At 48.5% G+C, this 16,060-nt stretch overlaps 1 protein-coding gene across 1 annotated transcript in view; it reads right to left on the minus strand.

The window, feature by feature from the left end:
* The window catches only part of P4HA1 (prolyl 4-hydroxylase subunit alpha 1), a 77,724-nt gene that overhangs the window by 7,484 nt on the left and 54,180 nt on the right, over positions 1-16,060 (minus strand). The window contains 3 exon segments of the mRNA XM_075348941.1: positions 5,147-5,212; positions 5,944-5,997; positions 8,651-8,750. Coding sequence (XP_075205056.1) covers positions 5,147-5,212; positions 5,944-5,997; positions 8,651-8,750 — 220 coding nt within the window.

Consider the following 16,060-nt stretch of genomic DNA (forward strand, 5'->3'; position numbering starts at 1 on the left):
GGGGGTCATTAGGGATAGGAATAGTTGAAGTCCCTGGGCAGCCCCACTGGTGCTAGTGAAAAAGAAGGACGGCACCATGAGGATGTGCGTGGACTACCGCAAAATCAACCAGATCACACAAGGATGCCTATCCTCTTCCCCGCATCGAAGAGTCTCTGGCTGCGTTAAAAACCGCTATTTCTCCACTCTTGATCTCAGCAGTGGCTACTGGCAGGTGGCCGTTGCGCCAGAGGACCGTGAAAAAAACGCGTTCACTACCCCGATGGGACTCTGCGAATTCAACAGCATGCCGTTCGGGCTGAGTAATGCCCCGGAGACCTTCCAGAGGTTGATGGAGTGATGTCTTGGCCACCTTACCTTCGAAACGGTCCTGCTGTATCTGGATGATGTGATCGTATATTCCAGGACATATGAATCCCATCTGGAGCACCTGGCGGAGGTGTTTGCGGCCCTGGCAAAATACGGGATGAAGCTGAATCCGTCCAAATGCCATTTGCTGAAACCCAAAGTGCAGTATCTCGGTCATGTGGTGAGTGCTGAGGGTGTGGCCCCGGACTTGGAGAAGATCACAGCCATCCAGGAATGGCCCCGTCTGACCACAGTGAGAGAGGTGCGACAGTTCTTGGGCCTGGTAGGCTACTACCGCCGCTTCATCAAGGGGTACACGAAAATGGCCTCCCCGATGCAAGACCTCCTCGTGGGACAGACCAAGGTTGGTAGGCCATCCGGGGCCCAGTTTGTGTGGGGTGAACAGCAGAAAGAGTCCTTTCGGCAACTGAAGTCGGCATTGACAGGAGAGGAGATCCTAGCCTACCCAGATTACGGCCTTCCCTTCGTGTTGTACACAGACGCCAGCAATGGGGGCCTAGGCGCTGTACTGTCCCAGATCCAGGACGGCAAGGAGAAGGTGATCGCCTATGCTAGCCGAAAGCTTCGACCCACACCGAACGGAATCCCGAGAACTACAGCTCCTTCAAACTGGAGTTCCTGGCCCTGGTGTGGGCAATCACCGAAAGGTTCAAACACTACCTGGCTGCAGCCAAGTTCACCGCCTACACGGACAACAACCCGTTAACGCACTTGGACACAGCTAAGCTGGGCGCTCTCGAGCAAAGATGAATGGCTCGGCTGTCTAACTACGACTCACCGTCAAGTACCGGGCCGGTCGCAAGAACACCAACGCAGACGCCCTGTCCAGGATGCCGCATCTATCTGATGTGGGGGCGGAAGAGGACCGTCTGGAAGAGATAGAGCTGCCCGCGTTCCACCGGCCACAGGAGAAGCCCTGTGTGGCCCAGCAGCAGGTGGACCTCAACCCGCTGCCCAGTCAGGAGTGACGAGAAGCCAAAGACCAGGCGCCTGCGGTCCGACTGGTTAAGACCCTGCTAGCTCAAGGCGTGCGCCGGATGGACCCGGCGGCCCCCTCCGAGGCCCAGCGACTGTGGAAAGAGAGGGACCGCCTGTGCCTGTATCAGCAGAAGCTGTACTGGGAATTGATCGACCCGAAGACCCACGAGAAGGTTCGTCAGTTGGTGGTGCCTCAGGAATGTGTACCCAAGATCCTTCAAGCTTATGACGGCGCTGGGCACTTCGGTTGGAAGAAGATGGAAATGCTGTTACGAGAGCGGTTCTACTGGAGTGGGATGCAGGATTCCGTAGAGGCGTGGTGCCGAGAGTGCGGCCCGTGTACGCTGAGAAGACGGGATGAAGCTAGCCAGAGAGCCCCGCTGCAGCCGATCGTTACCCACCAGCCGCTGGAGTTAGTTGCCTTGGACCATGTCAAGCTTGCGCCCAGCCAAAACGGGTACACCTACGCCTTAACCATCGTGGACCACTACTCCAGAATCTTGGTGGTTGTCCCGGTAAAAGATCTGACTGGCCGCTCCGCCGCCAGGGCCTTTCAAGCCTACTTCTGCCGGCCCCACGGCTACCCGGAGAAAGTGCTTACGGATCAGGGTCCGGCCTTCGAAGCAGAGGTGTTTCAGGAGTTCTGCCACTTGTACGGGTGCAAGAAAACCCGGACCACCCCCTACCATGCCCAGACCAACGGGATGTGTGAGAAAATGAACCGTCTGGTCCTGAACCTCCTCAAAACATTGCCCTTTGAAGAGCGGAACTTATGGCCGGAGAAGCTGCCCGACTTGGTATAGATATGTACAACAACATACCCTGTAGTTCCACCAAATGTACCCCGGCGTACCTGATGAGGGCCCGACCAGGGCGCCTGCCGGTAGATCTAGAGATGAGCTTGGAAGTGCCCGAGGCCCTGCCCTCCACCACCAACTGGGATGCCAAATGCCAAGTACAGTACCGGCGGCTTAAGGAGTATGTGGAGCGGAATCTACGTCAGAGCCGGGAGAAGCAGGAACAGCGCTTTAACCAACGAGCTCCGGCTACACCTTTCGAACCAGGAGATGTGGTGCTGAAGCGTAAATGCAGAACCCATAAGCTTGACGATCAGTGGGAAAAGACCCCATATGTTATACAGCCCACCGGCTGGGAGAATGAGAAGACCTACCTGATCAGTCGTGACCAGGGGAGAACCACGGCTACCGTTTCCAGGGACCACCTGAAGAAGTGTCCGGATCCCCTGAAGTTGGTAGAAGTAGCCTTAGTTCCCGTGCCCCGTGATGAAGCAACAAAGAAGGAAGTGGTCCATACCATTATGGGAGATTTTCCAGCAGACTGGCCCATGCAGAACGGTGCGGTGATCGCTCCCGTGATAATGTTCCCGCAACCCACAGAAGAAGTGGAGACGGAAACAGCTGCCGGAGAACCAGCAGAGCCAGTGCCCAGGAATGCACCTATCCACAGTCCCCCTAGGCCTCTACCCACTTCACCCGACACCCGGGAAGAGGGACCTGTTGTCCCCGCTCTCCTGTCACCTTCCCTTGACACTCCAGTACTGAGACGATCCACACGCCTCAACCTAGGTAGGCCCCCGCTTAGGTACAGGGAAACTGCCATTTAGGGGTGCGAGACTTGACTGTGTATATAAGATTGAATGAACTAGTAACCAATTACCGAGACACTCACCTGATTAGCTAAAAAGGACCCGTCCCCGTTGGGACTTGTGTGATGTTAAAACCCCTGTTGCGTGAGTGACTGTTCATGGACAAGGCCGTGGACTTGCCGGCCACCCAAAAACTTTTGGGATTGTAAATATTGCCCTATCCTGCCCCTTTTATCATGCCTTCCCGTTCCGTTGGCCTCCAGAGAGGCAGATTGGAGGTAGGACGCGCAGCAGAGCAGGCTGGGGTCCGGTCACCACCGGGACCGGTGACCATCCTCCGGGGAGCCCTTTAACAACTGCCGGGTGCGCTGCACTGTACCCGTGCCCGCCTGGGAGACCTACCGTGTTCCTGTTTCCGGACTGGGGAAAAGGGGTGCTGCCCATTTCCTAGGGGCAGCATCAAGGGTAGGTTGATTGGGTGGGAAAGGCGGAAGGACATGGACCCGTTCCCGTTTAATAAAGTTTGAAACGTTAAAGTAAAATGCCTCCCGTTAAGGGAAGACCTGCGGTAACCATAGTTTGTACAAATGTTATTATAATTGTAAGTGTTTTCCCGTTTTTCTTTCCCGTTTTGCAGTTTGAAAAATAAAAATAAACCGGAGTTGGTCGGGTATCCCGCAGACAGTCTGCATTAAACCAAGGGGGTATGTGACGCCCTGGACCCCAGGGGCCACAGGTAATAACACCAGACACACACACACACACACACACACACACACACACACACACACACACACACACACACACACACACACACACACACACCCTTCCCCTGTGAGGTCACACACGTCACCCGATAGGGAGACCTGATGCCTCCCCCAGGGCAAGTAGAGCACACTAGGTGGGCGGAGTCAGGCGGAAAGACGCCCACCGAGGAAACTACTGTCCTGGGGCAGGAAGTTCAAGAGCAGAAGGAGAGAAGGAGTTTAGCGTTGACCGTGACAGGAGGTGAAAGAGGAGAGAGACTGTCAGGGACCCGGGTTGGAGCCAGGGCCCCTTGGAAAACGTCAGGCAGGTGGTGGTGGCCGTTTTCAGGAGTACCGGAACAGCAACCGGCAGAACCGTACGGACCGGGCTTGGGTTGGAGCCCGCCGGTCCCGAACCGGGGAGCCAAACATGTACCGGAGCACCAAACAGAAGAAGGGTACTCAGACCCCGTCCTAGCTTAGAAGCCACTGAGTATAGGCAAATTGACTGATTGCTGGCCGGACCTCAGGGGTTCATCCACAACCAAAGTCCCGAAAGAAGGCAAAAGCCCACCGAGACCGGGTGAGCGCCACCGTCAAAGGCCAAACACCCGACGGGCCAGCGCCTGCGGGCAACCGAGGGCCCCTTCCGGCAGCTCAACGTCGGGGAGCGGGCTCCCACTGCCAGGCAGGGTGGGGGGGGGGGGGGGGGGGATGGGGTTGGGGGCGAAACAAAAAAACATTCAGGAGGTGCACGGGAAAAGGGGCCACCATCAACCCCACAGGGGACAACAGCAGCCGGCCGCGGGGACCGACCACTACCAAACTTTGGTTCACCAGTGACTCAGTGTGCATTAATCGTGAGTACACCAGTGCCATCCGGGCACGACACTACACCGCGGCACGGTGCCCTGCACCCCGACTACAACAATCACCAACTCCTACAGTCCCCTACCGGGCCCCGGGACACACCGCCCCTACCCACGGAGGGGCTAACATCTCGGCTGCGGCCGCAACATTGATCCCGGACGAGCCCGCCATTACTTCAGCGGCAGTGCTTCCCCCGTCACCACGACCCGTGGGTGGCGTCACGACCTGTTACCCGACCACCATCCTCCCACCGCCTACTACCCCTTTAACAAGAGTGACGTGGCCCCCGGTCTGGAGGCGCTCGTGCCACCGACAAACCCAAGCCCGGATCTCGAGCGGCTCGGCCCGAGCAAGTGGAGGAAGCGGCCGGGTCCCTCTCAGGGGGGTACATTTCCATTATAAGTTTTCTTTGTTCCACTCTTTTTTTTTCTAAAATTACTGAAGGGAAATATTGAACATATACTGACAATGGCCCAAAGACACATGCACTATGGACTCATGGAATTCTTCGTAAGTGGAAGAACCAGCACTTTGCTCTATAGTACATGCCACCAGAATTCATAGACTAGTAACTTACATAAAACAGCCACGTGGCAATTCTGTTGCCTGTCCCAAGCTCTTTAAAAGCATCTGGTTCGTCTTTCTGTGGAACACACAAATACATTAGTGGATTATCAGCTTTTAAGGAGGTCAACCGTGCAACATGCATTATTATATTCACAGTATCACTGGGAAATCTGAAGGCTGATTTAGCATCCAGGACATACAGAAGTGTGGTCTATACATGGATTACAATCAACAGGAATCAGGTTACAGACAATCAGATACATGCGCGGACAAACATCTCAGATTAATTCTGGATTAGCATCAATGCGCTGCGTCCAGTCAGAGGAAAGAAATCTTCAACTCTGATGTATTGTTCACGAAATCTAATCCCATTCTAGAAAACCACAAGTTCAATCAAGTAAAATTAATGACTACAAATGCATTCCTTACAATGCAACAACCATAAGGGCTTTGTCGGCATTTTGAGTATTATTAATCTATTGTATTCTTGGTTGTGGTTTTATAAATTGCTCCACTGAGACAGATTAAATGACCAATAGGAAGGTTTATGCGGACACACAAGTATGGTGGCATCACTGAAAACAGCAGTCCCATCGGCCTCGGCTCAGGGAATGAATACCACAAGCGATTGCAGTAATGAAAAGAGCCCACAGATGGAAGTGCAGCTTGCAGGACCCCAGAGCGTTACTTGCCCGTGCAAAGTCAAAGTGGGGTTCATATTGTCCTCCCATGCCATAATTAGCCACCTGAAAGAGAAAAAAAACAATACATGGGAATATTTATCTGTCCTCTAAAAGATACACTTACCCGTCCAAAATCAAAATGGGGCTCATATTGGCCTCCAACACCATAGTTTGCCACCTATGAGAAGAACACAGTGACGAATGAGAATGGACAGACATTTTTTACATTCCCCACATGAAATCTTTAGGTCCAGATCTGAAAGTGGAAGTTAGCTGATGGCGAGTAACATGCAGCCTGTTCCAAAGGATGGTAAAGAGGCGATTTATAGGAAAGGTCATCAGACATGTGGGATCCAACACTGAGATCTTCAGCAATCACAGAAATGTCCATATCTATCAAACTAATCCCCCACCCAAGGTTTGAACAGACGTGAAACAGACCTTAGAAATTTCAGCAAGTAATTCCTACCCAAACACCCCCCCCCCCCCAAAAAAAAAAAACTACACTTCTACAGAACGGGGCCCATTGTTTGTACAGACAAATCAATTGAAAGCATAACAAAGCTGTACAAATATAAAATGGGACAGTGCAGAGATCTTTCTAATGATTTTAGGCCATGTTTAAAAAGTGTGTTTTTGCTCCTTTTTTGGCAGTAAAGAGTTGTGTTTTTTTCTGCATTTTTGGTGTGTCATTTGTTTACAGTACATGTTCCAACAAAGTTGTTTTTTTTTGTTTGTTTTTTTGGGTGGTTGGGGGTGGGGGGGAGGGGAATAAAACTAATGCAGCTGAGTTTTTCATTCATTGCTTTCAATGGCGAAAAAAAACCCCACCAGAAACGCTGAAAGAATAGACAAGCTGTTTGCTTAAAAAATGCAGCAGTTTGCCATTTCAGTCAAGAAAAAAAAAAAAAGCTGATGTGTGTGCATGAGATTTATGGAATTTTATTGGGTTTTACTGGCACTGTAAAAAGCAGCTTTTTATTACCATGTATTTCTATAAAACCAATGAAAACAATGCAAAATAAAATAAAAAAAAAAAAAAAAAAAAAAAAAAAAAAATCGCACTGAGTAAACATAGCCTTATACATAGCCCTGCAACAATGGCAAGGGGCATCCGCTACATTTAGAGCAGGTCTGCACAATAGGGCCGGCATGGAGTCTGCCAACAGGTTGTTGCTGCCCACAGAAGTGGGAGATACAGACTCCCTTCTTTCTGTATTTTCTTGTTTCGCTGGAACAGGGGCAGAGGAGCACTAGGCAGCCCCCACCCCAACTTACAGTGGCGTGATTAGGTCATCCCAGTGGCCTCAGAGCAGGCAACAGTAAGGGCTCCATGAGGATTCGAACATTAAATATCCTATTTTAGATGAGGGGTTGGGTTGATGTGACTGCGTGGGGAAATTATGGGGCAATAGGGTTGAATATTGTGAAAGGGGGCACAGTACAGCGAGGGGCATTGGATGGAGGGGACATTATGGAGAGGGGTAGTGTGGGGGAATAATATGGAATGGTGCAGTGTGGGGGGGGCATTATAGATAAGGGGAGAATGAGTAGTGAGGGGGTTGTACAGGAAGCACAGTGAGAGGTAATTATTTAGATTCACATCATAAGAGATACTTTTATTTTTAAGGGCACCATGTCGGAAGTGCTGCTGAAGATGGGGAAAGAAGAGGCGGGTCCGGAGATATGAGCTCTGGGAATGAAATCTCATCATGGCTTCTGTTTTACATGTAAGAAACAAATAGGGATGGGAATGACTTCAATAATAGAAGATGTCATCTATAAAAGGTATCTTTATTGTAAATGTTTACTTGTGATACTGCCTGTGTCTCAGCTGTACCATGGGTCCTGTATGGTCCGCAGTCTGATGATGACTGGTAACAACTCCCAGCATCTCCTTACCATTGTTAAAGCTATCCATGGAGATGTATGTTCATGTGATACAATTGTATATGGGGCTGACCCAACATTACAAGTGATCGCTGTACTAAGCCTGGTGCGGTATTCATGCACAGATTGCGATTCTGGCGCCTCATATGAGCTGACTGCGATTCTGATCTTGTACACATGTAGCAGTCCAAAACATGCTTCATGACTATGTAAAGCTCAAGACTTTTGAGGATTTTTAAGTTTTATGATGAGAATTTGGCAAGTTTCTCCTCCAAAAACTCTGTGTAAGTTTGTGTGTTTACATTGATTTTTTTTCTTTAGCAAAATCTCTATAAATGCTAAAATCTTGGTTCTGGTAATGTATTCATGCAAATACTACTTTAAAATGTTTTTGTTGCACTTGGAATTTGTTAAAAATAAACAAAAAGAAAAACCAAAAGGTTGTGCATCCTTGATTTAGAATAAAAAAAAGTTCAATCATAAATCACACTTGGAGATTGTTTACTGCAAGAGCAGTGAGACTAAAAGCTGCATTTACATTGGAAAAGTGTGTGAATGTTCTGGAAAAAGGAAAAAAAAAAAACAAAAAACACATTTTTAGTTTGTTCCCATTTTTCATTGTGTGGTAAGCACATGCACCACATCCCAAATTTAATGACTGCCAAATAAATACAAGATACACAATGACATGGACAAGAAAATGATTCTTTATGATTCATGTGTGTGCACCTGCAGCTACAAGGCTGTGAATGAATAAATTAATTTGTGGCAATTTCGGAACAATAAACACTTATTGTGCAATCGAAGGACAATTGGGAACAATTACTGATTGAACAGCTGCAGTACGGAAAGCACAAGCCAAGGGTCTACATTTTTTTTTTTATTAATTTACAATTTCTTTTATTATAGCAGCAAATCTCTAAACATTTCCATCCACATACCTGTAGTTCCTCTGCAGTGGACATATCTAGTCCTGTTAATTCTTGTATTCTTGCATTAATGCGAGCAATGACCGGGTCCTCATAGCTAGAGAGCCAAGCACTGGTGTAAATAGAAGCACAGGGGCACGGATTATTATTCCAGTCAGGTGCAGAGGAGTTTTACAGCCCTTTTAAGTATAGTCATTGAGCATGCACAGTGCTAGAGGTCAGCAATGCTACTCTGCATACACAGGACTGTAATGTGACGGCATCGTAGTAACCAGACTATTCCCATACAGAACTGTCACCACAGTGAACCGTGGGATGTTGAGTGCCTACTACGGGCTGCATTAATGAAAGGCATTCATGGGACAATCTCCTAATGATCAGCTAGCCACAATTATGGCGTACTGTAATCTAAAGTGCCAGACAGGAGCGGACAAGTACAAGCTGCCACAATGTAGTATGTAAGTATAATGCGCAGCACGGTGGCTCAGTGGATCGCACAGTTACTTTGCAGCCCTGAGTTCAAATCCACCAAGGACGACATCGATAAGGAGCTTTTATGTTCTCCCAGTGTTTGCGTGGGTTTCTCAAGCTACTCTGGTTTCCTCCAACACTCCTAAGTTCCATATCATTTTTTCTTCAAAGATTGTAAGCCCCAATGGGGACAGTGATGATCTCTGTAAAGCGCTGCGTACGATGATGGCGCTATACAAGCAATGCATAATAAGTATGTATTAATTAACTGCCATGTTATTTTAACTAAAATTTCTAACTGTATACTAATACTGGCCAAACTAATAGACCTCGGACAGCAACATTTTATTTTTTCCTTTTTCAACAGTAGAGAGCAAGGCATTGGTTGTTAATATCATAAGACAGCGAGGACGCTGCTCTGTACTGATGAGGGTAAAGGCCCCCAAACAGTGCTGCCTACAGATGTGGCTCTGGTTTGGCCAGTCCTACTCTGGCTGTAAATGTATGCACCTTCTTAGGGCTCATTCAGACATCCAATTTGCTTACATAGAAGAAAAACGGAACCATCTATGATCAGAGTGGGAGCCAAGAGATTGGTTTTCCTACATGAACGAGAAAAACTAAGTCTCCACCTTTCCCATTTGAAAGTCCGTGAAAATCGGACAGCACTCAGTCATCTGATTTTTTTCACTGACAGATTTGCATTGACAATTTTGAGCTGACACTCAGATCAAAAATTAGATATGTCGCCACGATTTTCTGTAGACCACGGTCCAATGAATGGCCCCATATACAATCACAGGTATGAGTGCTGTGAAAACCACAGATTGATTTCCGAATACAAGTTCTGATGTCTGAATGAGCCCTTATAGAATGGGCCCCTTTTCTTCCAGTTAGAAATTCAACCCAGAATGGATGTAGAAAAAACACCCAAAAACCTGTCACTAGGTTCATGCTTCCCAAATCGAACAGCAGGACTCCGAGCACAGCCGCACAAACTGATAAGCTTGTCTCTAAAACGTCCCGACATATGGGAGAGAACGGTCAATCAATGGACAAACTAAACAAGTAATAAGGATACCCCTTTGCAATATGTTAGTTTATATATTGGCATACTTTTAAAACTGTGTAAATATAACCAAGTCGTCCAAAGTAAGAATTTTGCAATGTTTAGTTTATATAGGTTTAGGGCTTTACTAACCACACTTTATGCTGCCAATGTTACTACCAATATCTTACTCATTGTACGTATTGGCTAATTGACACACTTTATAAACTTCTAGCAAAACGAGTCCGGCTTGGACTTTAACCTCACACTTTAAAGCCATAAAATTACAGTAATCCATTCTGCATTCCTTGAGTGCCAGCAGTTACGTCTTTTCTGAATGTGACACATCACAGGCCGCCCTGGTTTATTAAGAATAAGCTTGGTGGATATTGGCTATAAGCCATCGTGAAGTGCAGAAGGCACAGTAAATATTTGTCATTCACAGACTTTGCTATGGCCAGGAATGTTCAATCAAACAAAAAAAAACCCTAAAATAACAAGTCTGTAATAAACTACATGCATATACTATACAGCACACATCCCTATGATTTCAGAGCAGTGCCTGCATAATATAGGGTATTACATCATATCACGGCAGAAGGTTCTGGAGAATTTCATGCAACATGTTCTGACAAGTTTATAAAATCTGAAAACTAAATGTAAGCAATGTTAAATGGTCCTATTATTAGGGTACTCCCTTGACGGCTCCTGACGTTGCACAGGCATTTGTACGTGTGGTGCTTTTTTTCTGCTCAACTTCCACTCCCACATTCACATCCTGTTATATGTGTTCTTATTCATGTTACATCCATTTACCTCTACAGCTGTTCTAATAGCTACAATTTTGCTTTACTGGCATGTTTATCAATAGACTAAAAGGCTAATTAATGGAGAGAGCCAAGCTAGCGTAAGGAGACTAAGGCTATGTGCGCACGTTGCGTACTAGCCCTGCAGATATTTCTGCAGCGATCTGAAGAGCACATGTGCGCTTTAGATCGCTGCAGAAATGTCCGTAGTGAGCGCCGATTCCATGCGCTCTGCCTGCAGCTCCTGCCATAGACAGAGCAGGAGCTGCCGGCATAGCGCAGGAAAGAAGTGACATGTCACTTCTTTTTGCGCAGCGCTTCGGCAGTAGCCGAAGCGCTGCGCTCTTAGACGCCACGTGCGCACGGCCCCTGCACAATCTCCATAGACTGTGCAGGGGACGCAGGACGCATGCAGTTACGCTGCGCTACAAAGCGCAGCATAACTGCATGTTTTTACGCAACGTGCGCACATAGCCTAAGGCTGCTTTCACACATCCGGCTTGAGCTCTGCGGCTCAATCCGGCTGTGCAAGCTATGCAACGGATGCGGTGAACACACCGCATCCTTTGCATAAGTTTTTCCTTTGCGGCCAGTCCGGTTTTTGCCGCTTGCGGCATGCTACTGAGCATGCGCAGTGGCACAAACCGCATGCGGCGGCCGGATGCGGTTATTGCCGCATTGCGCCGCATCCTGCCGCCATAGGCATGCATTGAAAAATGCGCCGCATCGGCCGAATGCGGCGCGATGCGGTCTTTTTTGCCGCACGAAAAAACGTGCCAGGCAACGTTCCATCCGGCCGCCGCATCGGCTAAATCTGCCACATGCGGCAAAAACCGGACGGAACGCAAGGCCATGCGGCACAATGCGGCACTAATTAAAGTCTATGCAGAAAAAACGCAACCGGCAGCAAAAAAAAAAAAACGGTTGCGATTTTCCTGCAAAGTGCCGGAGTGTGCCGCATTGCAGAAACCGGAGGTGTGAAAGCAGCCTAAGGCTGTGTGCGCACGTGTGCGTATTGCATGTATTTAAGCTGCGCCTAGCACTGCAGCGTAAATGCATGCATTCTGTGTCCCCAGCAAAGTCTATGTAACTTGTGCAAATTCCATGCGCACGTTGCGTTTTAGGACGCAGAGATTTGCATGCTGAAATTTGTGGCCGAATCGCTACATTCTAAAAAGCAACATGTCACTTCTTTTGTGCGTTTTGGATGCTTTTCCCACTGTCTATGGGAGAGGCAGCATCCAGAACGCATGAATTGTGCATTCATTCTGCACTCAAAATACATCCAAAACGCAGCTTTTCGGCTGCGTTTTTAAACGCACATGCAGTGACAAGACGCTGCAGAATATTGGTCACGGCAGAACGCAGACGTGCGCACGTAGCCTTATAGGCCATGTAATGCTTCTCTGAAAAGCTAAATAGCGTAGACACAAAGGTGACTAGAACTATAGCGCCACCCATGGGAAGTAACCATTCTAAAAGTCAATATCAACTCTTTTACAAGCCTTGGCACATGACTTAAGATAGACGTTACCCCTTGCATCACCAGAGGCCACTCATCCAGCCAAATTAGACGCACCAGGGGTGTGAATAAGTGTTATTTTCCTGGGGGGGGGGGGCGGAGAAACAGAGCTATTGACTAGGTGTTGTCCAAGTAGAGGACAACCTTTTCAATGGAATTAGGTGCCTCAGACTCCAAATGCCCCCTCATCAGGGCTGGTGTGAATTCTCCTTTTAGATGAATTGGGACATATGTCTTGGGAATATATACATTTTCCCTAAACCTTCCTAATTACAGTATGTATGTGATTGAGTGTAAATGTATTAAAATACTTACCAATTCCAACCTTTCCCAGTTTCCAGCTCTGCTCTGATGTGACCTGAAAACAGACTTGCTGGCTCACACAGGGCTTTGTGTATGGAACAAAACATTCTTTCTAAATGTAAACCTATAGAGTGTTTTGGTTCCCAGACACATAGGGAAAGAGCTCCACCTCACACAACGTGAGCTGGCAAAGCTCAAGAGCGGTCACAAGGGCCAGAAGAGGATCGGAGCAGCACTGGCAACCAGCGATCATCCGCATTTTAATACACAGTACTTACACTACATCACATACAAAATTACGGGGGGGTGTGCATTATATATGTATTTACTGAGACCAATCTGGCAGGCGCGATACAGGGTTTCAAGTTTACGTACAGTTTATGTTTGAAAGCTACATTAAGTTCAATACTAATTTTAAGAGTCCATCAAGAGAATTAAGGGTTTGGTTTTTTTTAAATTTGTACCCCTAATTTAATGCCACATACTTAGCTAGACTATCCTAAGGTTTCCATTTGTATGATCCGTCACCTTTGAACATGCATTTTATGTTAATATAATGTGGATGGACATGTGGTTTGCATATGTGATGCCCCGGACTATCAGGGTGCCACAGGGAACTGCACACCTGTCTCTCATGGTGCAGAACTCACCCTCCATGGTTCTGAGTTCCTACACACTGGTATTTCTTCCATCAGTAATCAAATCCTAACCACACCTCACACCACACCCTGTCAGGCACACCAGTTGGTGGTCTTGTTGGAAAAGGGTCACCCGCCTATGGGTCAGGCGGACTGGTGGGAGGGAGGAAGTCAGATGAGCAGTAGCCCTCAGAGTGAGGAGCTGAGGGAGTTGTAGCTCCTTGTGTGACCTTGGTTGGGTCGCAGACGGTCTGGGACCAGAGGAGTCGGAGACCCGGTCGCAGGGTATTGGAGGAAGTCTAGCAGGCAGACTTAGTTTTGGATAATGGTCGGCACCAGAAGTCCAGTAACCGGACCGGTACCGAGCATGACGGGGTACAGGACCCTAGATCAGGGAGTGGCTTCACGCAACCTGATAATTCACCTGTGGAGGATAGTCTCTTTATGAACTTTCCCCACGAGCTCAGAGATCGAAGGCATCAACACACCGAGGAGGATACGGCTTTCCAGCTTATGCAGCCCACTGAAATCCCAAGTGTCAGCCATCGAGAGCACAGCTCCACTATTTAAATATAGGGAGTGGGACCCTGACAGCTTGAGGCCGAAGGGTCACTCAGGAACATCTACACAATTGTGCATGGATGCAGGCTCCGGACCACTAAGCAATACCAGCGGGAGCGGACACCTGGACGGGCTCCCCAGAGTGGCAGCGGCACCTAGAGACTTGGTTTACTTCTGTGTCAGAGTCTGCTTATTGGCCGCACTAACAACTGTACTGCCTGAGTGAGTAAACTTACCTCCCCGGGTCCTGACCTGCCCAAATCACCTCCACCATCCCTATGGAGCCCCGGGGCCTTCCCTACCCGTGGAGGGACCACCATCTCACTGCCCCACTCCATCCACCCTGGGTACTCCCATCGGCGGCGGTACTCCCTTACCGCACACCACGGGTGGCATCATGAACTGTCCCCTTGTAAATATTTCCCCCTTTTATTTGAGTGGTCGCTGAGCCCCAGGTCCGGGGACCCTCTAGCCACAGCAAAACCCCCGGATCAGAGCAGTCCGACTGCTACAGGGGCGGCACACATATGGTATATATTTCGCACCACTTATCCGTAGGCATAAAGAATAGTCTTATCTGTCCCATGTGCGGTTGTGCAAAGCTTAAAGTGCATTTACACTGCAATATAATCATGAACGAGTGCTGTTAAAAAGCTCATTTCACAATTATCTTTTATAAACAGGCTGCTGCTGATCACCTTGTGAAGGAGCAAAATGCTTGCTCATCGGGTGAAATGACCTCTCGTGAAGCATAAGAGATCATTGTTCCGTGTAACCAGGATTCGTACGGCTGAGAGCTATGGCAGCTAACGAGCACTAAGCAACTTAGTATAGGACGCAGAGTATGCATAGTGTACTTCGGTTTGCATGCATAAACAGGCATTCAAATGACCGATCGGTAAAAGTTTACAGATCACTGATCAGTGTATGTAAAGGGATCCTTAATCTATAGACACTTCAGCTGCAAGACAATCTCTGGCAACACATTTTGTCTCAGTTAGGGTACCTTCACACTTAGCGATGCAGCAGCGATCCGACCAGCGATCTGACCTGGTCAGGATCGCTGCTGCATCGCTACATGGTCGCTGGTGAGCTGTCAAACAGGCAGATCTCACCAGCGACCAGTGAACAGCCCCCAGCCAGCAGCGACGTGCAAGCGACGCTGCGCTTGCACGGAGCCGCCGTCTGGAAGCTGCGGAGACTGGTAACTAAGGTAAACATCGGGTATGGTTACCCGATGTTTACATTAGTTACCAGCGCACAGCTGTGTGTGCAGGGAGCAGGGAGCCGCGCACACTGAGCGCTGGCTCCTTGCTCTCCTAGCTACAGTACACATCGGGTTAATTAACCCGATGTGTAATGCAGCTACATGTGCAGAGAGCAGGGAGCCGCGCACACCGCTTAGCGCTGGCTCCTTGCTCTCCTAGCTGCTTTACACATCGGGTTAATTAACCCGATGTGTACAGCAGCTACATGTGCAGAGAGCCGGAGCCGGCAGCACAGGCAGCGTGAGAGCTGCAGAGGCTGGTAACTAAGGTAAATATCGGGTAACCACCTTGGTTACCCGATGTTTATCTTAGTTACCAGCCTCCGCAGCTGTCAGACGCCGGCTCCTGCTCCCTGCTCGCTTCATTTGTCGCTCTCTCGCTGTCACACACAGCGATCTGTGTGTCACAGCGGGAGAGCGGCTTTGAAGAAAACGAACCAGGGCTGTGTGTAACGAGCAGCGATCTCGCAGCAGGGGCCAGATCGCTGCTCAGTGTCACACACAGCGAGATCGCTAATGAGGTCACTGCTGCGTCACAAAAAGCGTGACTCAGCAGCGATCTCGGCAGTGAGCTCGCTGTGTGTGAAGCACCCCTTACATGCTAGGGCATCACAACAAGGTTACATAAAGTTTAGACTCTGGGTTTCAACTAAATGAAAAATCAGATATTTAATGCATTTTAAAAAAAAAAAAAAAAAAAGAAAAAACATGTCAAAAGGAATTGTTAGTCCAAGTCTTATGAAGAAAAAAAAAAATGAAGTCCCAAGTTATGCATCAGCGAGAGAATGTTCAGAAATACAGGAGGA

The sequence above is a fragment of the Anomaloglossus baeobatrachus genome, chromosome 5, assembly GCF_048569485.1.
Source record: "Anomaloglossus baeobatrachus isolate aAnoBae1 chromosome 5, aAnoBae1.hap1, whole genome shotgun sequence".
NCBI classification, from domain to species: Eukaryota; Metazoa; Chordata; class Amphibia; order Anura; family Aromobatidae; genus Anomaloglossus; species Anomaloglossus baeobatrachus.